The sequence below is a fragment of the Sitophilus oryzae genome, unplaced genomic scaffold (assembly GCF_002938485.1).
Source record: "Sitophilus oryzae breed Bouriz unplaced genomic scaffold, Soryzae_2.0 scaffold_1297_pilon_pilon, whole genome shotgun sequence".
Taxonomy (NCBI): Eukaryota; Metazoa; Arthropoda; class Insecta; order Coleoptera; family Curculionidae; genus Sitophilus; species Sitophilus oryzae.
This window is the reverse complement of record NW_022145945.1, coordinates 229,575-251,557: the sequence shown is the minus strand read 5'-3', so window position 1 is coordinate 251,557 and position 21,983 is coordinate 229,575. Positions and strand designations below refer to the sequence as shown.

General features: G+C 32.5%; 1 protein-coding gene across 1 annotated transcript; it reads left to right on the top strand.

Annotated features, from left to right (window-relative positions):
- Positions 1–766: 766 nt before the first annotated feature.
- On the top strand, positions 767–19,532 carry LOC115874501 (glycerate kinase). Its single transcript, XM_030889648.1, has 5 exons — positions 767–1,316; positions 11,822–11,962; positions 12,209–12,345; positions 13,494–13,902; positions 19,106–19,532. Exons 1-5 carry the CDS (start codon positions 794–796, stop codon positions 19,471–19,473), a joined length of 1,578 nt encoding a protein of 525 aa, XP_030745508.1. The 5' UTR covers positions 767–793; the 3' UTR covers positions 19,474–19,532.
- Positions 19,533–21,983: the final 2,451 nt, after the last annotated feature.

Sequence of the window (21,983 nt, the reverse complement as noted above, 5' to 3'; positions counted from 1 at the left end):
AAACAATGGCACCACTGACAATTTTTTACCACACTGCAATTTAACATTTGTTTAAATAAATTGAAATATTGCAAAAACTATTAATTTTAGGTATATAATATTATATATAAAAAAAGTTATGGAATTTTACGCAGAATCTAAAAATAGAATAAAAATTAGGGTGTTGTATTTAAAAAAACATATGTTATAGCCGCCACACTTTTTTGAAGCACCTTGTATACTCTATAATAATTTTAAAATGTGTATCTTAACCATCCCTATAACTTTTGTATTAAGCATTTTTTTGTAAACCTTGAAACAAATGAGATAATGGACTTTACTCTATCGTTGACTCACCCTGTACACCTATTTAAAAATTGGAGATTTTGTGTCTCAAAACTTTTTATCCTTTTTTAATATTTCTATCTTAAGTTTTATGTCAATTTCTATTAAATGACGCCTAGAGAGTGACCTCGCCAAAATTATCATCGATTCTAATTCTCCAGCCTGCTTTAACGCTGTTTTTTTTCGATCATACGATATATTTTACTGAATTAATTTTTGTTTTCAATATTTTACCACTGTCCATTTAAATATATTTTTTATGTCAATTATTAATAAATGCTATAAAGGATTAACCCGGCAGAAGTTATCATAGATTGCTATATTAAAAGCAACTATGACGCCTTTTTTAATGTGTGGTATATCATAACAATAAACAAAGATTGCAACTGTATAAAGTTTTAATTATGAAAGCAAATATGACAGTAATATCTAGTAGGTTATCGTTTCTCTGTAAAGTGTTTGTAAAGTTATGTTCAAAAATTTGACAAGTGCATTAGTGAAAAGTGAACTTTATAACATTTTAACGTTAAATCTTGCACCTCAAACCAGAACCCTGGCTACCAATCCTGAAGAAATTATTTCTAAACATTCTCAATTTCTAAAAACCTTATTTTTGGAGTCGGTAAAATCCGTTCAACCTTCGACATTGATCAAAAACAAAATAAAAGTCACTGAGAGCCATCTGTCGGTTGGTGGACGAACTTTCGCATTACAGAAACCATGCTATATTGTCGGTTTTGGAAAGGCAGTTCTCGGAACGGCTGTGGAGTTGGAAAAAGCCTTGTGTGATGGATTACAGAGGGCGATAGTGACCGTTCCAAAAGGAATTTTTGAACAATATCCGAATTTCAAGGAATTTTTGAGGAAAACTGAATGTATTGAGGGGGCTGTGAATAATATTCCTGACGAAGATGCGATGGACGGGGCTAGAAAAATTAAGGAATTGGTTGAAACGTTAGGAGAGGATGATTTGTTGATAGTCTTGATTTCAGGTAATTTCAAGTAAAAAAGTATGTTGATAAATAGCTAAAATCATATACACAGGGGATTCAGAAACAACAGAAATATTTTAAAATTGTCTTTGTGCGTTCCTGGCTTCATTCGATAAAAATATTTTAAAATAAATACAACTTCATCATTGTAACTTTTTTCTCAGTTTCAAAAAAAATTTAAGTCGAGTTTATACGCATCTGCGCCCGTGCTTCGTTCATTGTTCCGTCATTCCAATAAATATTTGAAATATGACCTGTTATTTATGAAATAAACCAATAAGACCGGTTAAAAACATCGAGAGATGATGACGGATTTATACAGAGTGGTCCGAACTATATTCCGGAAACTTCGGCAGCATATTCTGCAGATAAAAATAGGTAAAAAAATTGTATAAATATATGCCCTAAAATGCTTAGTTTCGGAGATAGAGGGTGTCGAATTTTTCTAAATGATTTCTGAAGTAACTCCTACTTGTATAGGGCGCCACCTACATATTTTTTAACTGGTTTGAAGGGTAATAACTTAAGTTATAATAAGTATTTATTAACACAAACATCCGATACGCTACTGAATCAGGTAAGTCAAATTAACGTATCTAAATTCTTTGACATCTAATCTTTGCCAAGTAATAAATAAAAGCTAAAATGCAAGAAAAATATATAATTTAGTTAATTTAAGTGAATTTCATAAATGATCGGTTTATATATGTATATGTATGTATATTATATAGTCACTTACTAGCGAAAAGTTGTTCCATTATTTCACTCAATTTTTGCCGAGATCTACCGCACGCTACACAACCAACTATTTTAGTCTTTTTCGATAAATCGCGATAGTGTCACTGTTAATTTAAGTTCTGCCACAATTTCCATCTAGATTTACTACCTTTATACAGATACAGTAGAATAAATAATAAATAACATAAAATAAGCTCCGTAAAGACTGACAAATCCACAAAATTTCAAATCAAATTCAAATGTGTCAAATGAATCGTCAAACAGAACTGTCAAGGATCCCCACCCTAGAGAGCTTTTATGGTGGCTTTTCCGCCCACCATGCATGAATACATGGATAGCATTATGCTCCTTCCTTAGTCTTCTTATTCAAAGCTTCATACCAACCTTTGAATAAGAAGACTACATACCAACCTTTGAATAAGAAGACTAAGGAAGGAGCATATCAAAAATCTTAGGTACACCGCGATGGGCTTCAAATATGGCCGACTTAAATTCCGGTTTATCAGTGTCGTTCTAATTTTATTTAAAAAATGTAAAACTATGATGTAGGGTAGACGTGGGGTAGACTCAATAATTTGTTGTTTTATTTTACGTTGTGAATAAATGTTGGTAGTTATTAAAATTGTTATAAAAATATATAATTCTAATAAAAATGATAAGTTATAATAAGTATTTATTAACACAAACATCCGATACGCTACTGAAGCAGGTAAGTCAAATTAAGGTATCTAAATTCTTTGACATCTAATCTTTGACAAGTAATAAATAAAAGCTAAAATGCAAGAAAAATATATAATTTAGTTGATTTAAGTGAATTTCATAAATGATCGGTTTACTACACGTATGTATATTATATAGTCACTTACTAGCGAAAAGTTGTTCCATTATTTCACTCAATTTTTGCCGAGATCTACCGCACGCTACACAACCAACTATTTTAGAGTCTTTTTCGATAAATCGCGATAGTGTCACTGTTAATTTAAGTTCTGCCACAATTTCCAACTAGATTTACTACCTTTATACAACTATCAGTAGTAGAATAAATAATAAATAACATAAAATAAGCTCCGTAAAGACTGACAAATCCACAAAATTTCAAATCAAATTCAAATGTGTCAAATGAATCGTCAAACAGAACTGTCAAGGATCCCCACCCTAGAGAGCTTTTATGGTGGCTTTTCCGCCCACCATGCATGAATACATGGATAGCATTATGTTCCTTCCTTAGTCTTCTTATTCAAAGCTTCATACCAACCTTTGAATAAGAAGACTAAGGAAGGAGCATATCAAAAATCTTAGGTACACCGCGATGGGCCTCAAATATGGCCGACTTAAATTCCGGTTTATCAGTGTCGTTCTAATTTTATTTAAAAAATGTAAAACTATGATGTAGGGTAGACGTGGGGTAGACTCAATAATTTGTTGTTTTATTTTACGTTGTGAATAAATGTTGGTAGTTATTAAAATTGTTATAAAAATATATAATTCTCATAAAAATAGATAAGTTATAATAAGTATTTATTACCACAAACATCCGATACGCTACTGAAGCAGGTAAGTCAAATTAACGTATCTAAATTCTTTGACATCTAATCTTTGACAAGTAATAAATAAATGCTAAAATGCAAGAAAAATATATAATTTAGTTAATTTAAGTGAATTTCATAAATGATCTTTTTACTACGTGTATGTATATTATATAGTCACTTACTAGCGAAAAGTTGTTCTATTATTTCACTCAATTTTTGCCGAGATCTACCGCACGGTACACAACCAACTATTTTAGAGTCTTTTTCGATAAATCGCGATAGTGTCACTGTTAATTTAAGTGCTGCCACAATTTCCAACTAGATTTACTACCTTTATACAACTATCAGTAGTAGAATAAATAATAAATAACATAAAATAGGCTCCGTAAAAACTGACAAATCCACAAAATTTCAAATCAAATTTAAATGTGTCAAATGAATCGTCAAACAGAACTGTCAAGGATCCCCACCCTAGAGTGCTTTTTCCGCCCACCATGCATGAATACATGGATAGCATTATGCTCCTTCCTTAGTCTTCTTATTCAAAGATACCAACGAACTACCGCTGCGCCATCTCCTTGCAGCATTTGAATCGAGACCAGTTGTAAATTTTCAGAAAATAGACACAACTTTATGTCATGTCGATGAAACAGATCTTAGCACAGACCAGCAATATCTATACCGTATATGTGTTGCTGATGTCCTAGATGGAATCCTGACAGTTTATCTGAGAAAGATCTGGGAAAGATGAGTCGTGCAAGTCGTTCCCAAAATAAATTTCGAGGCCCAGGAATATACAGAGTTGATCGATTGGAGCCATTGTAATGTCACAGAGCCGTCTCTGACAAAGCATATAAGTGATCACGATTTGAGAGAGGCAATTCAAAGCAAGGCCTTCATACTCGTAATTAAAAAAACAATCAAATTTCCATGTCACACTCAGGCGGCCGAGCGCTGTGTGAAATTAGTGACTTAGGCATCTAGTAAGGTATGTGGTGAAGAATCAAGAGATAGCTATCATTCATGTCAAACTAGAAGCAAAAAGGTTTTTACCAGAATTTAAAACCAAACAGCAGTATTTTTCGAGTAAGTGACCGAAAACAGATTAATAGATCGAAGTTTGTATAAAGGGTGGAGGAAGGGGGCGTGGGGGGGTGGAACTCGACCTCCCCGTGGTCAGTTCTGGGTTGAAAAAGTGATGAATAAAAGTTTTATAAATAAATAAATTTATTATATTAAATCATCTCTTTTCCAAGCAAGAAACTGTACATATATTAATTTTTGAGTAAACAGGAGCGCAAGTAAATGATAAGATAAATATATTTTTTTTTAATTCTGAGTCATTCTAAAGGCCGCCTCAGACACGCATGCTTTTCGATCGTTTTGCTTGCACAGTCATAAGTTGCAATGCAACACTGAACGCTGGCAATCCTTCATACACTCCGTCTAAAGTACAGTTTTCTCTTCAGTCATCAGTCTCCAGCTTTCAGAATAAACATGGACCGTCAAAAATTAGCTGTTTGTGCAGCAGCAGTCTTGATCATAAAAACGAAAAAAAAAAAAAAGGTGAAACCCCGAAAAATATGGTCCAAAAAATGGTTGCTTTTGAGAGAAAAATTTACACATATTAATTTATTGAATGAATTGAAGTTAGAACCTTAAGTTATTTTTGTCGGAATATTCCTTAAACCTTAATTTTTCACAAACATTCATGATTTCCATATAATTCAATGAAATCTGAGAGAAACTCTCGTGACATCAGTCTCAGATCAGCCACTTTAAATTAAGTAAGACGTAATGCAACACTGAAGACCAATTAGACTCAACGTCTTCTTCGCAAGCAAGATGGAACGCGAACGAAAAATCAACCCGCGGTTGATTGCGTTCAAGCCAGTCAATTGACGGTACACCATAAACAAAACGGACGACTTGATGCCTCACACACACCGTCTTGCATAGCAACTTAAGACTGTGCAAGCAAAACGAACGAAAAGCATGCGTGTCTGAGGCGGCCTTAAAGCACAATGGATATATAGAAATAGTTTTAACACTATTACGGCCATTAATTTTTAGTTTGATATTTTGACATTTTCAGAGGAGGAGAGGCGCGGTCAAACTCAATTTTTTTGTCCAAACCAAAAAAGCAATTTAAGTTTTAATCAAATCCACACACTTTTAAAAGTATGACAAGATAAAAATGCAAATTTTTTTTTCGCCCCGGCCTATGAACAGTATACTTCAATTTTTAATGTACAGAAGCGGTTAATTGGCAAGTGAAAAACTTCCAAATTATTGTTTATTCAAAAGTTCCAAGTTTGCGCAGACCAATTACTGAAACTTTTCTGCAACTCGGCTCCGGCTTGCCCAATTATTAACAACAAAACGTGGTACGGGTCGAGGCTTTAGGGATGCCGATGCTGAAATTTGCCGATTTAATATTTATGTTTAATTTAGTTTCCAGTCGATTCGATCTCGCTAGTCTAGCTCTCTTTATTAAGCTGCAAGATGGCGGAGCGAAAATTGAATATCTACGTAAACAAACAACAGCAAAAAGCATTGATAGGCTAAATCTTCTATAAGACCCAAGCTATACATAACATACGATATAACAGTTATAAGGTTAAATAATAATTTAGTAAAAAAATATTAATTTCAGAGAATATACCATATGATCGAAAAAAAAAACGGCGTGGTCCGACTGGGGAATGACAATCGATGATGATTTTGGCGAGGTCAAGGCCTAGACCATTTCTTAGGCCGTACTCTTCTTTATTAGCCGACCAAACCAACAGGTATGGTAGGCTATTAAGATCGGCAAAAAAACAGTTTTTTTAATTTCACTCAAAATAAGTTATTTGGATCATAAATGACCTAAATACATAATATTTTCATGGTGTCTGTCTGTCTGTCTGTGTGTCTGTCTGTCCGTCTCACGGTGGGGTATTAGCATGAAAAAGGTGATCGAAATTCGAAAAAGCAAATGTGTTTATGATTTCCCAAAAAAAGATAAATGATAAGTTAAATCATGTCTGCCATGAATGGCGTTGCTATGGGTGTATTTAGTTGCATTCATTTGTTTCAACGAAACGTCAAAGTTGTTACTTCTCACAGATAAGAGTTAAATGGCTAAATTTTATGTTTAAAATTATAAATTGTTGTTGTTCTTGTGCTCTTTTTACGTTTATATTATTGTTTTGATTGAAAATGACTGAGCAAGCTGCAGGTATGTATTCTACAAAAACGTATTATTTATTTTGATATTCTCTATACTAACGATTTTTTTTGCAACTAAAAGTTAGGCGTTAGAAAATTTGATTAAATTTGTGACATTTTTATTATACTTAGAGATTTAGTTGCGCATTTCGAAGAATTCAGCATATTGTCTATATACGTTTTACTTAGTAAACATTGGGCTTTCATACAGTAGAATAAAATATTGCGACTTTTTGCGACTTTGCTGATAAAATGAGAAAAACATTCTTGGTTTCCTCTAATTTGCCAATCAGTGATATACTAATGCGAGGTGTAAACCGCGATGGCATTGTTGTGTATAAAGCGATCAACCATTAGCAGTATAGCACAATTTGGCATTAGTAGCGACGTTAGTGGTATGGGCATTGCTCGCGGATCAGTCGTAGCATTAGTAGTATTAGTTGCGATATTACTACTGACATTAGTGGCATTGACCGTGGAAACACTGGAACAGTGATTTTTCTTTCTTTTTTAGAATCGACGAATTGTCCTTTATTTTGTTCATATTATTTCCTCTTTAATTGAAAATAGCAATAATTTATATATGGTCTACATAAAAAAATTTCGATCAACTATCTGTGTCAAATACCCCACTGTGCGTCTGTTCGTCTGTCTGTAACACGATAACTCAAAAACCGTTAAACCGATTTTATCCAAATTTGGTACAAAAATACTGTGGCACCCGAGAATCTGGCCGTTAGTTTTCGGTGGGGGTGGGAGGTTGGTAAGGGGGTATGGGAGGGGGTTAAAATTATTAAAAAATCGTAACTCCAAAATTACAGTAGCTAGCGAAACGCGGTTTTCAATTTAAGATTAGGAATAATATTTGCAACAAAATTTGTAATAACATCAAAATCAGTCAAAAAGTCGCAGTTTTTGAAACTAAAAGAACTGCCTACCAACTTTTTATTAACATATTTTAGTATGGGCGGCTATACGTGCCTCCCGGCGCCAATTTTTTTTATCTGCTTCCTAGCTGCCGCCTATCAATTTAAAAAGAAATGCTGCTTTTAAAAAATTATCAAAAAAATATATAAAAATCTGATTTTAGTCTTTTATTATAAAAAGACTTCAATCTTTTTAATGACTTAAGCCTTTTCTAAAAAGACTTAAATCTTTTTCTATTTCGGAATAAAGATTTTAATCACAAATCATTTTGAAAAAAACTTAAACTTTAAGTTTTAAGTCGGCTTTCATAAAATGACTTAAAATCAAATGACTTAAGTTTTTAAAATGATTTAAGTCAGTGGCGTAGCTAGCATTGAAAGGGCCCTGTATCACGAATTTCGCAGGGGGCCCCTGAGACAGAACCATGAGGGAGGGGGGTAAATAAAATAAAAAAACTTACCGTCTGATAAAAAAAAACTTACCGTCAGTAACAATAATTACTAGGTATATAACAATTTTATTTTTTATTTTTGGAAATCGTTTGATGTATACGGGGACAGGCGAATGTGTGATAGCTGCGTGCTCTGGCTGTAGTTTATACGGGGTTTCATTAAAGTATGAGCAAAGTTTGCATAATTACGAAAAATTTTGATGCTAACATCATATTTTGTTTTTTTTATTGCTCGGTGGGCCCCTCAGGTTAGTGGGCCCTGTATCATTGATACAGCTGATACAGCGGTTGCTACGCCACTGATTTAAGTCCAAAAGAGACTTAAGTATTCTGTGAGCTTGCAGCTCATCTGCTTGTACAACAGTAAAACACTCCACCCACAGGGCCGTCCTTAGACTGTTGCCCACCTGGAGCAAGCCCGAAAAAATACGCCCCCCCCCCTTCAGACAATGGTTTTTTTATTAGTGCGAAGTTTGATCCGAAGAATCAGGTGTGAAAAAAAAATTATGAAAGTTGTGCCACAGATGGTAAGAAATATTATCAAACGCTTTCCGAAAAAAAAAGGAAATAAATATTGCAAGATTTTCAGAATTAGCATTTAAATTTTGTATTTAAAAGGAGCATCACATGGTGCCTAACAAGAATAAAAAAAAATATTATAAGGTACATTAGCCAAACTAACACCTAAAACTAGGTAATATAAATTATGATAAATTACCCAAGTAGCATTTTCACGACTTGCGACCACATGTTTACTAAACACAACGTTGGATTAGTTACAAAAAATAGTTAGCTCCCCACCTTGGGTATTAAAATAAATTTAAACGTTTTTATAACGTTGCGCCGACGTTGGACTAGTACTACAGCAAAGTAGAAGCTTCTGCGACGTCGAATAAACGTTGTCTTGTAACCTTTTTTGCTTAAGTGATCTTTAGGTGATTCGGACAATGTAGTTACAACGTTGGACAATATAGAGTTTTCCGACGTCAGTTTCAGGACCTATTCCAACGTTATGCAAACGTCGTCTGTTTTACTAATTCCAACGTTGTTTAGATTTTCTTATTCTTACGTTGGTAGGACGTCGAGTCACTACCTTTTTGCAACTGTACTGAACCATAACCTTAAATCTTAAATTTTCACTTCATTGTTCTGTTCAGTCAGACAGTTCAGTGCTGTTTTTGTTTTTATAAAAAACTTAATTAAAATGGGACATAAGAAAGGTACATATAAAACTAAATTTAAATATACATCGACATATATTACCGATAGTTTATCCACTCCCTCGTTTATTTAGATTATAGAGGGCGGCACAAGCTAGACTCTAGGATGACTAAATTAGGCAATCTTGCGACTAGTATACTACCTGTTAAGGCCGAACTGCGACTTTATTAGTCCAGTATGCGACTACTCGAACTACTCCATCTTAATCTCCAAAACAACAAAGTGAAAGCCGCCATGTTGTTAAATAAGAAAATGTTTCGTTCTAAAAATAGCAATTCCTGCTTTTGAATACATTAACTTGAAATATTTGACCCTAAAAAACACGCGGAAACAATTTTTTCGACTGTGAATAAATTATTCTCATTTTACTAAAAAAAATTCCAGAAAATTTTTAAAACTTCTTTAATTTTAAGGCCCATTAGTATTTTTCAAAGTAGAAACAATACATTTATCAATAAAGTTGTTTGCGTTTAACTTTTTTGCCTTGGGTAACGAGTTACAGAGTCGGTTAAAGTGTTTCAATAATTATGATCTTCAAACATCCTCCACACTTAAATACTTTTCTTTTGTTTTCCTTCACTGCCATCTGACATATGTCTCTAACTAAATCATAAAATAATATTTTTACTATAATTATCCCAATTTAGGATAAAAAACGCGACTTAGACGCCATATTAGTTTTGTATTTCTGTGAATTAGGATTTTAAACAACGTTGCAATTTGTACTAAATTAGGCTTCTAGCCAACGTCGGTATCCAACGTCGTTTCGACCCAAAAATTATTCTCCAAACTAGTGCAGACTAGGGTTGGCACGAGGTTGTGCCGACGTTGCGCCCCGACGTTTGGTCGCGTGACACAACGTTGTCCCGACGTCCAAATGCTACTTGGGTATTAACAAAACAAAATTCGTAATAAATACATAGACATAATCCTGAGAAACAAAATTCCTAACATGGATAAAACTAAAACTTTCTTCTTGCTATTTTTTTGGCAAAGTCTGAAATAAAATCGTCGATGTTTAGATTGTTCGCTATTTTGTGCTCAATAGATATTAAAGATAATCCGCTTAATCGTTCTTGTATCATACTTGATCTCAGGTAATTCTCAATTATTTTGAATTTAGAAAAACTTCTCTCTCCGGTTGCCACTGAAACCGGCAGCGTTAATAAGATTCTTATGGAGATGTAAATATTTGGAAAGTTTCCAATCAGATCGTAAATTTTTAAATATTTTAGTGTTTGTTTTGGACAACTGAAGTTTTCGGCATTATCTGGTGGTATTAGAGCAATTAGAGCTAATATCCCGTCTCGAAGCTCTAGGCCATTAATATCATGTTTGTCTCCGTCCGTTAAATAGAGATGAAGATCCATACAATGCTTTGTTATTTCCTCCCGTTGATATTCCTGAGAACTGCGAAGTCGTATAAAAACGAAAAATACTCCGAGCGAGCTTTTAACAACCTTTCCTGGAGAGCCTCATGGATTGTATCCAGGACAACAAAGAAAAAATCGATTTTAAACTTTTCCTGTTGATCTAAAATTGGCTCATCTATATACTGATTCATATAAAAACTGTCTAGTTGTTTTTCTGTGACGAGCTCTAATGTCATTAGTTAAAACTGCTTCAATTTCCAGCTCTTCTGCTAGATCTGCAGCATACACTAATATTTCTCTAAACATAGATCGTCGTCGATAGCTTTTAGAGCTTTTGTAGACTCAATGACGTCGAGTTTCTCATTCTGAAGCAGTTTACTAGTTGCATTTATACTGTTGGAAATTTCGTACCGAAAATGACCATTTTTCCAAAATGTAGTACTGACGTACCGAATTTGGTCAAAATGTACCGAATTCAGTACAATTGTACCGAAACGGCCGCCTGGAGCAACTGCTTCTCTGCTCTATCCCTCAGGACGGCCCTGCCACCCACCAGTATAATTTATTAAACTTTGTAATATTGACATTCATACATTAATGAAGCATTATGTGGCATTGAAGACTATTTTTTTTGTGTCATGAAATCACAAAACATCTTTCTTTAGAACATTTTCTGTAATGACAATGACTGGAATTAAAAGCTATACTGTGCGAACAAATACTAGAGGCACTTCTAGTCATTAAGAAATAAAGTCCCTAGTTAAAAAAATAACAAATAATATTCATTTGTATTTTTATTTCGTTTTGTTTTGTGAATATTCAGTGTGTGATTTTGGTAATTTCCTTATTAATTACTAGTAGATTTGTACTTATTTTACCAAGTAACTAAAAATTTAATTATTGATATCAAATATATGTACCTACGTTTGAATTTTTTACAATTATTTTATTTTCACTGTCTGTTATCAGCAAGTTTTCAAAAATGAAGATGTCTAACCGATTATTTTAGATAAAGGGGTGTAGAAATTCAAGTAAAACATATTTTTATTTCAGGTGGTGGTTCGGCACTGTTGCCATTGCCAAAACCCCCAATATCGTTACAAGAGAAACAAAACCTTATAAGAAGTCTTAGCAAAAGCGGTGCCAATATACATGAACTAAATGCTATCAGAAAACAATTATCAGTTTTAAAGGGCAAGTATCATTTTTCTATTTCTGTTTATTTATTTTTTTTACTTTCCTTTGTGTTTCAAAATTTATGTATTTGTATGAAATATTATAAATAAAAGTGCTTAAAGTATCAGCAAATAGTAAATAAACTATATGGCAGTTCAAATAAAACTATTCGCGAAAGAGAATATTCGTTTCATCACTATTATAAACTATAAATATCGACAGGATCACCAACATTATTAAACTGTCTATTCAAATTAATTGCAGGCGGAGGTTTGGCGAGACTGGCCCGTCCCTGTCCAGTGGTCTCTTTGATCCTCTCCGACGTCGTGGGCGACCCTTTGGACGTGATAGCCAGCGGACCCACCGTGTCCAGTCTGGACGATCCAAGGGAAGCAATTAAGGTAGAGAGTAACCGAATTATTTCGCTCTGTTTGGAATAGAAATAGAGGCTAAATCCTTGTTAAATTAGTATTAGGTTGGATTAGAGTTGTTTAAATGCCATCAGAGTTGGTCAGAAATAAAATATACTTAATATACAGGGTACCCCAGGCTGAGCGTGGATTAGAAGTTTCTAGAAAACCACAATATTTAGATCGGAGATTATCTAGATCGGAGATTTTTTGCACATCATTGTTTTAGAACGTGATCTATCGATTAAAAATATTTTCAATATGGCGGCACTTCCGGAAATATAGGAAGTTGACAGCAACTTTCTTATTTTATATGGGTGCCCCCATTTTTTCTATGAATATTGATGTTAAACACTCTATACCTAATATTTGCCGTTTTTGAGAAAAAAAAATTAAAATTTTTGGACCGAATAAAATACCTGTCAAAAAAATTTCTATAGCCCAAAAATCGAATTTATTGATTACCACAGCCATTGTGACATAAAGTGTGGCTATCTATTTCAAAAATTAAATTGTTCAAATGTCATATAACAATGGCGGCAGCTGTCATGGAATTGAGCGATTAAAAAATTATCATAAATAATTTTTCTCAAATGGAAACTCACTTTTTTTATTTCACTAGTGAAAAGGTTTTTCAATTCGTTACTTTTTGAGTATGCATGTTCCTATACTTAAAATCAATCGTTTTTAAGTTATTTAAGATTTAGTTTCCAAACGTATATTTTTCTTGATTTTATCTTGCTTTCTTTGACATTAAGAAGTGTCAAACAATCAGACAATTTATTTCCATCTGTCAGAAAACGAAATATTTGAAGTTTCTATAATATTATAAATACTGCCTGTCCCCTCAAGAGTTTAAAAAGTGTATTTATAAAAATATATCTCGTATTTTCACTCTTTAGTAATTCTAATAGTTGATATTAATAATATACCGTATGATCGAAAAAAACAAAAAAACACCGCAAAGTTGGTTTGGAAATGATGATCGATAACATACTACTTTTTGAACAAAGTTTCACAATTTGACATGGCCAGATTTATTGTTTTACATCACTTGAACTTTAAAGTCATAGGCTACTGGTAAAGTACCCTATGACTAACCAACCCAAAATAATATTAATTTCACAATTATTTTTCAGATTTTAGAAAAATATAATCTCTACACCACTCTACCATCGAGTATAAAAACAGTGCTTGATTCCTCGCATCAACCATTTCAAAACCATTCTACACTTCAAGATCAATCTTCAAACAACACATTTAATCACGTTTTCAACTTTGTTATTGGTACCAACAAAATAGCTACTAAAGCAGCTGAAAATTTAGCTATCGAAAACGGATATCAATGCGCTGTGATATCGCACAAAGTTGAAGCTGATGTTGATGTTTTGGCTGGGCATTATTCTGAATTGGCTAGAGAAATATTAGCTGGAAAAAGTTGTAAGGTGATGAAAATACTGCAAGAGCTTCCGTTTGAGTTGGAAGAAGACGGTGTTGAGAAGTTGATGGGATTTGGTTTTAAAAAGAAAATGCTTTTGATTTTTGCCGGTATGTACATTTCTTTTTGGATTTTTAAAAATGGTTAGGTTGTAACAACCTTGTAACAACCGGTTGTATTTTTTTTCGGAAAAAATTGTTTTGACTATTAATTACTTAGATTAGAGGTTTCCAAATATTTTTTTTTCGCAGACAACTTTCAAAATTTTACTGCTCTGCACAGTGGTTCCCCTTAATTAGCTGCGCGGTCATAACTAATATTTAGAGATATAGCTTGACTGCACCTTTTTTAATATAAATTGATATTTGTTACCAAAAAATTTTTTTGCTCTATAAATGTATATAAAAAACTGAATGTAATATTTATTAAAAAAATTGGGCCCAGTTCGTGTGATTTGCATTTTAAGTTCTAACTATTCGGAAAGGTATACAGATTATGTTTGCACATATGTAAATGTTTTTTCATATTGAAGAGGTCAAATTTATTTTCAATGTTAAAAAAATAAAAGAGACAGTTCGTTCTTTTTATAAATACAATTTCATTGTCAATTGATATACGAATATACATGAATGTCCACGAAATAAGTGGATACGAAGAGGAAAAAATAAGTTACTTTAATTTTAAGACAAAAAGTCAATCTTTAACCACCCGGTATAAGATCGGGCGGCAATTCGCGGCAGCCACACAGTGGGCAAAAATCCAGAAGTATGTTGCAAAAATTCTTTTATTGTACGATTTCATTCAAATTTGGTAAAAACATTCTATGCCAGTAGCCCGTGAACCCAGTTAGTTTTGGCTGACTTGAGATTGGCTGGGGGTGGTGGGGGGGATTCATAAAATGGAAAAATCATCTTTTGACTAATACAGCTACAAAATGCGGTAAGAATATTTTACATTTCACTAAATTTTACGATTTTTGGCAGAGCCAAGATGAAACAGACAAATGTTGAGCAATTATTACTCCTCCGGCATATACAGGGTTTGTTAGGTTAGGTATATATATTGACATCCTCTGTATCTTTTTTATTCGACGTTTTCGAAAAAAAGTGTCTTGAATAAAAGTTTAATGGTCTGGAATACATTTTTCAAAACAGTCTTCTTTCCATATACAGGGTGCCTTAGAAATCCTGTGCGTGGCCCAACTTTCTTATTTCAAATTAGTACCCAATTTTTTATTTATTTTTTTTTTATTTTCTCCTAAAAATCCTAACTACTTTTATGTAGCATATCCTATACCTAATTTGAAATAAGATAGTTGAACCACGCTTAGATTTTTTGAAGCACTTTGGATATGCGAAATAGACTTTTTTGGCAAATTTATTCAAAACCACTTTCATTTGAGACAGTTTTCGGAAACGTCAAATAAAAAATATAAAGGGGGTGTCAATGTATAAAAGAAAACTCTAAGTATACTAATCCAATCGAACTTTTATTCAAGATTGTTTGTCATTTGAATAAGTTGGGTCTCTAATAATACCAGACAATATGTGAACAATATTTTATTATTATATTTTAAATAAGTAACAATATTCTGAGACTTAAACAATGACGATTTCGAAAATAACAGAACTTATACCTATTAAAAATATCTAAATTTTATTTTACCACCTACTATTTACTGATATTTTGTTTTATAACAGCTGGAAGGAATGGTCACAAAGTGCACATTTTTAAATCTGAAAGAAAAATCCATTTCATTTAATTTAAAAAATTAGGTACTGTCAAAATTTGTCAATTTGTTAAAAAATGTCATTTGACATTTAAAATTCTTCTCTTCGGAAATCTTGAGAAAAATTAAGTAACTTTATATTTCAAGTTCTTCTCTAGCTACTATAACAATAATTAATTTATGAGAAGTATCCACATAAAGGATCTTACTATACACATACGCATGGAGACATACGCTTCCAATAAGTTTAAAGTTGCGATTTTTTGCGATTTTTTTGACTTAACTTTTCTAAGATAGAATATATGCCACTATCAAAAAAACCTTAAATGATTATGTCCTACTTTGACCTTTACCTAGTTTTTATCCAAAAAATCAAAATAAAAGATCCTTTTTTACTTACCTTGACATTAAATTTACCGCAACCGGGAATCTACGTAAAACACTTTATGACAATTTCACAATAATTATTGACAGCAAGCTAAGGTCGTCCGATTCAATTGTTATAATACTGTGTCACTTGAATGCAACGCCTACTATTTAAAAAATTGTAGAAAAAAGGCAGTTTTGGACACAAATTAATTGAAAATGTAGGTTTTGCGCAAAGTTCGTTTTACAGCCCGTCGAAAGAGACTCAGAATATGTTTTTTTGTTAGTTTTATGTGGTTTCCTCTTAACTAATATGTTTCCAATCTAATGTTATTGCCATAAATGCTAACTGTGGATGTTATTTTTTGCAACTTGGTTTGGACATATTGCCTACTGTGAGCCAGTGGCAATTAATTTATATGCAATATACTTTAAGCAACAAGTATTATCATGGCGTTTAAGAGGATTTGAATGGGAAAGTAGTTAAAAGTCATAAAGAGTGACAAGCAAAAATGTAAAAATACTATTTTTGTTGCCTTCAAATAAATTGCCATAAACTAATATAACTTAGGTTTAATTAAGTGCATAAAAGAAAAAACAGTTCTTTTTACCTTCTTTTCGAACCTCCATTACAGAAAAGGCAACAGCTTTTATCAATTTTAATAAAATAAGTAATTAATTGGCGTTATCTGAAAACTGTTTATGTCAGCTTGATACCAGTAGCAAAAATGTGACATTCCTAATAAAAAAGCCTTACACCCCAAGTAGCAAATTTTATTTTATAAAGGCTGTATAAACAGCTATGTGATCCTTTTTATAGGATACCTCAATTCGTATAACGTGCTATAAGACCGTAATATGATAGCTTTACAACCAAAAAAGGCCCATTTTTATACAACCGTTTAGTAGTATAGAAGTTCTATAAAAAGGGTATACAACTCTTATGCAACTATTTTACACAGCGTTATATAACTATTATAAAACTAGTTTTATTGTGTATTACGTGCTCACATCTAAGAAACAGAACAATAAAAACATTTGATCATTCATCGAGGTAAAAGGGTATTTTATTTTTTACCGAAGAAAATCAGGAGCAAATTATATTTTAAGCGTGTCGTAAAATGAATCTGGAGGATGTGGATTGTTAAAAAGGAGACTTTACTCGACGGTGAAAATGGCGGGTAGAGCCAGAAGGTACAACAAATATATAATATAAAAAATCTTTGGATTTGAAAAGTAGGGACAATTTTTGTTGCGCCGAAAATTTTACTGGTAGATTATAGGTAAGTATTTGGCAAAAAATTAAAGCGCTTTAATTTCGATTAAGGTTTACGTATAAATTTAAACAATAAAATAAAATAAAATTTTCAAAAATTCTTGTTTTTAATTTAATTAAACAGATTATTACTGTATGTGGAAATCTTATCACAAAATAGTTCTCAAAAATAACATTTTACAATTTATTTTGATGTTTTTAATTTTGCTTCATATAATGGCGGCCTTAGGCCATACAAAAATTCTGCCTTAAACATGGCGAATTATAATGCAACCATTTTATTATAAATGAATCCCTTAAATAAGTCTTTGTTGTAAAATAATACGGTATAGGATAAATATCTATCATTACGCAGAATTTCCAGGCACTATAGAACTATTTTTGACATATTGAGATTTGTGACAAATAGATGTTGCCAAATCTCATTTGGTTAGTATTTAAACTAACAAACATGATCAGATTTTCATGGATTCATGCACGCAATGGATTTCATGCATGCCCGACGAGTGAGCGGCAACCTAAGGACTTGGAAAAACAACAATAAAACAATACAAACATTACTACAGTAAAACTTTTACATCAACGTGGCACCAATGCTTTGAAGAAGCCAGACAACCCGAGAGATTTTGGCTTTTGGGAACCCAGGGAATTTTCGGGATTATTTGCCGTAATTCCGAGGAGTTTTTCTTACATGCTCTTTATAACTACCACTGCGTTTGTTAACTTTTTTCCAACTTTGTCGCGAATTCATAATAGCTGTGATTATAATTCTACGTAGATATTACTTTTGCAACAACAACAGTAACAAAATAAATAACTAGGTATACCTACCATTTAATTTAAAATGAGGTTATATTATACATTACCAGTTTTATAATGCAAATATTACAGCGAATTTATTTTATTAATCACAATTTTATCATATAAGGCATAAGGCTATATAACTAGTGTTGTATACAGCACCGTAGTTTAATGCAATAAAACATTCTATTATACAACGTAATACAACTTCAATAAGACAATTTTAAGTAACTATTATATGATCTTGTGACTACTAGTTATATGAATATTATAGAACTCTTACATGGTGGGTATAAGAGTCTAATAAAATAATATGTTTTTTATCATATAGCATTGTCTTATTAAATGTTATATCATACTAAAAGAAATTATCGTTTAATGCGTTATAGGATACGTTGTCTAGAAAATAGTTTAATATGACAACTTTTATTAAAAAACAGAATGGTCGAAACCAAACGCTTAATAAAATCAAGCAGTCCTTAAGACAACGCTATTCGACTGTTATAAAATAATTCAATCCTTTTAGAATTTCTTTTTGCTACTTGGGACTAGGCTTACTTGATTTAGTTATTTATTATATATCGTTTACAGGGGAATATAAGAAAAGTACCTATTAGCAACAGTTTCATGCAAAAATTTTGAAATTAATATTTCTAAGTAATGACCTATCTGGGAACCACTGTGCTCTGGGTGGATCACTTGCTGCTACATTGCATTGCTGCGTTTATTGTTATGGTAACTGCATTGTTTAATATTGATTCAAACCTTTAACTTGTGTCATAAGAATTTGCAAAGATTTTTTAAAAATCACTGAAAAATCCAAGAACAAGAAGAAACTATCCCTTTTACTGTATGGGAAAGTCATATCATCAGCTAGGTCGTTTGCTTTTTCATTACCTTCTATCACTTGGTAGGCTGGCATTCAGAGCAGAAGGACTTTATTTTCTCTGCCTAATTCTAAAGAACATTACGAAAAAGTGTTTATTAAATATCCTTATTTCACTTGTGGAATAAAGTTGTTTTATTCCATTAGTATATAAAATATATTTTTCATCACTTTATATGAGTGGGTAAAACTCCCATTATTTTCCCCTTTCTGTATGATTGTATGGATAAAAAAAAACATTTAATTTTATTACAGGAGAGCCAACAGTTGTTGTCAGAGGCACAGGCAAAGGCGGCAGAAACCAGCAATTAGCCCTATCCCTCTCTCTGCAACTTAATAACTGGCAAGAAGCATCGCCTTCCGGCAAATCTGGAAATATTTCTTTCCTTAGCGCGGGCACAGATGGCATAGATGGGCCCACAGACGCCGCCGGAGCCGTCGGATACTCCGGATTAGTCCGGGAATGTTCCGGGCTGGATATTAACCCGGAGCCGTACTTAAAAAACAACGATTCGTACGGATTCTCCTCTTTGTTTCGGGACGGGGAATGTCTGGTTAGGATCGGGCATTCGGGGACTAACGTTATGGATTTGCATTTCTTGTTAATTGATCCGGAAGATTAATAAATAAATACTTGCTGTTTTAAAGTTATAAAGATTATAAATTGACATAAGTAAATGCGTTAAAGTGTATTTTTTTTAATTTTTGTTTTATTATTCTATACAGGGTGGTCCGAACTGTATTCCGGAAATTTCGGCAGCATATTCTGCAGATAAAAATGAATAAAAAAGTTTGTATAAATGTACGTCCTAAAATGCTTTGTTTTGGAGATACAGGGTGTAAAAGTTTCATTTTTATTTCGATTTTTTTCAAATTATTTCTGAAGCAACGTCAATATTTGGATGAAAATTATTGTCTGGGAGTTTTTTGACATGAGAAATTTGATTTTGATGTCAGTATGACTCCTACTTGTAGTGGGCACCACCTACATATTTTTTAACTGGTTTGAAGAGTAATAACTTTTCGTCCGTACCTGCATAAAACTACTGAGTAAAAAAGTATACATTTGCGACGTTTTTTACGTAAAAAGGTCTTTTGCTATAAATCGCTACGAGTAATGGTTCTCGAGATATTTTTGGAACCGAAAATTACACACATGTTGACTAAATAGTAATTAGACTGAAATGATGAATTTGAAATGTTTTTGTACCAAAAGTTCAACAGAAACTGTTTTATCATTATTTTTTCAGAGAAATATTTATGATTAATTAAAAAAGAAGTTCCCAAATTTATCATTTCAGTCAAATAACTATCTACTTGACATGTTTATTTTTTTTTCAATAATGACATTTTTTGACTCTTTCCATTCTAAATATCTTGAGAACGATTGCTCGTAGCGATTTGTACCAAGAGATATTTTTTACGTAAAAAATCACGGAAATGTATATTCTTTCACCCAGTAGTTTTATACAGGTACGGACGAAAAGTTATTACTCTCCTTGAAAAAAATATATATTTACGACGTTTTTTACGCAAAAAAGGTATCTTTGTAAAAATCGCAACGACTAAATGGTTCTCGAGATATTTGGCTGTTTTTATCATTGACATAAATTAAACATCTTGACTAGGGAATGCAATCCCGCACTAAAATCTTAATCCCGCAAACCCGCGGGATTAAAGCAGTCAATCCCGCGGATCCGCAAAATTGCGGGGCTGTAAACAATAGTCCTAAATGGTATAAAAGGCATTGTACATTTAGCGTGTTTCTTAAACTAGCTGTACAGAAATTTGGACCAATGTATACAGGTTGTTCAAAAAATATATTTAATATTAAATAAATTTAAATTTTGTTACAATTTATCTACTTATTTTATAAATAAAAATATTATTGTGATGTTGAAGTTTTTTTTAACTTGTGTTAGTTATCTGCTTTTAGATACACTCTATATCAATAATTTTTTGGCATATGCAGAATGTACAAAGCTTTCTGTACCATTTAGAACGATACTTATGACTAAAAATGCATATTTTTCGAAAAAAATGTCGTATTTTCCTTAAAACGAAAAAAAATAAAAACCGATCAAATTTTTTTTTCTAATTTCAATACAGATTAGTCGTACTTGGTAAAAATTTCGATTTTTGAAAAATTGTAAATTTGCGGTAAAAAGATTCTTAACCAAATTTTCACACTCTTATAAAACACCCTGTATACGAGAATTCACTAAATATATTTTAGAAGAACCACATAGCATCTTAATCACAATAGATGCTTCTAAAACCTGGTCCAAACCGCATCCCAAAATCTTTTTTAGTTCAAGAGATATTCGACTTTAAATTTACCCTAAAATTTTCCTTGTCCCGATAATTATGTCCGGCAGTTTTTGACGAAATTGTCCACAACTACTAGTTATAAACGCTTTTCTTCACTGACGCACATACGCCAGAAAGGAATCTAACAAGTAACCTGTTTGATTCTCTTATTTTCAATGGCCAAGCCGTAAGAAGAATCCCCCTGTTTGACCTTGATCGAGATCGATTCGGTTACCCAGTAGTAATGTGTCGCTCCCGCACGGTAAATCCCGCATTTGCGGGATCCACCATTTGCGGGATTGCATTCCCTACTTGACTAAATAGTTATTAGACAGAAATCATAAATTTGAAATGTTTTTATGCCAAAAGTTCAACAAAAACTGTTATATCATCATTTTTTCGCAGAAATATTTATGATTAATTTAAAAAAAATAAATATTTCCTAAATTAATTATTTCAGTCAAATAACTAGGTATCTACTCAACGTGTTTATTTTTTGTCAGAAATGACGTGTTGACTATTTCGATTCTCTAAATATCTTGAGAACGGTTGCTCGTAGCAGTGCCTTCTATTAAAAGATCAGCCTACGGGCGGACTTTTGTTTACTTCATCAGCTGTACATACTTAGATATTGGGTTAGATTCCGTTTCATATTTTGTCGGTTGATTTTTGGTTTTAACTCTTTGATTTTTGGTATTATTTATTATTGTAGTGCAAAAAACTAATTATTTTGGTGTTGAAGTGACATAAACTACTACCAGATATATGGTCACTCTCGGTTTCGCATAAAAAAATAGAAATTTTAAAAATTACACGTTGTGTA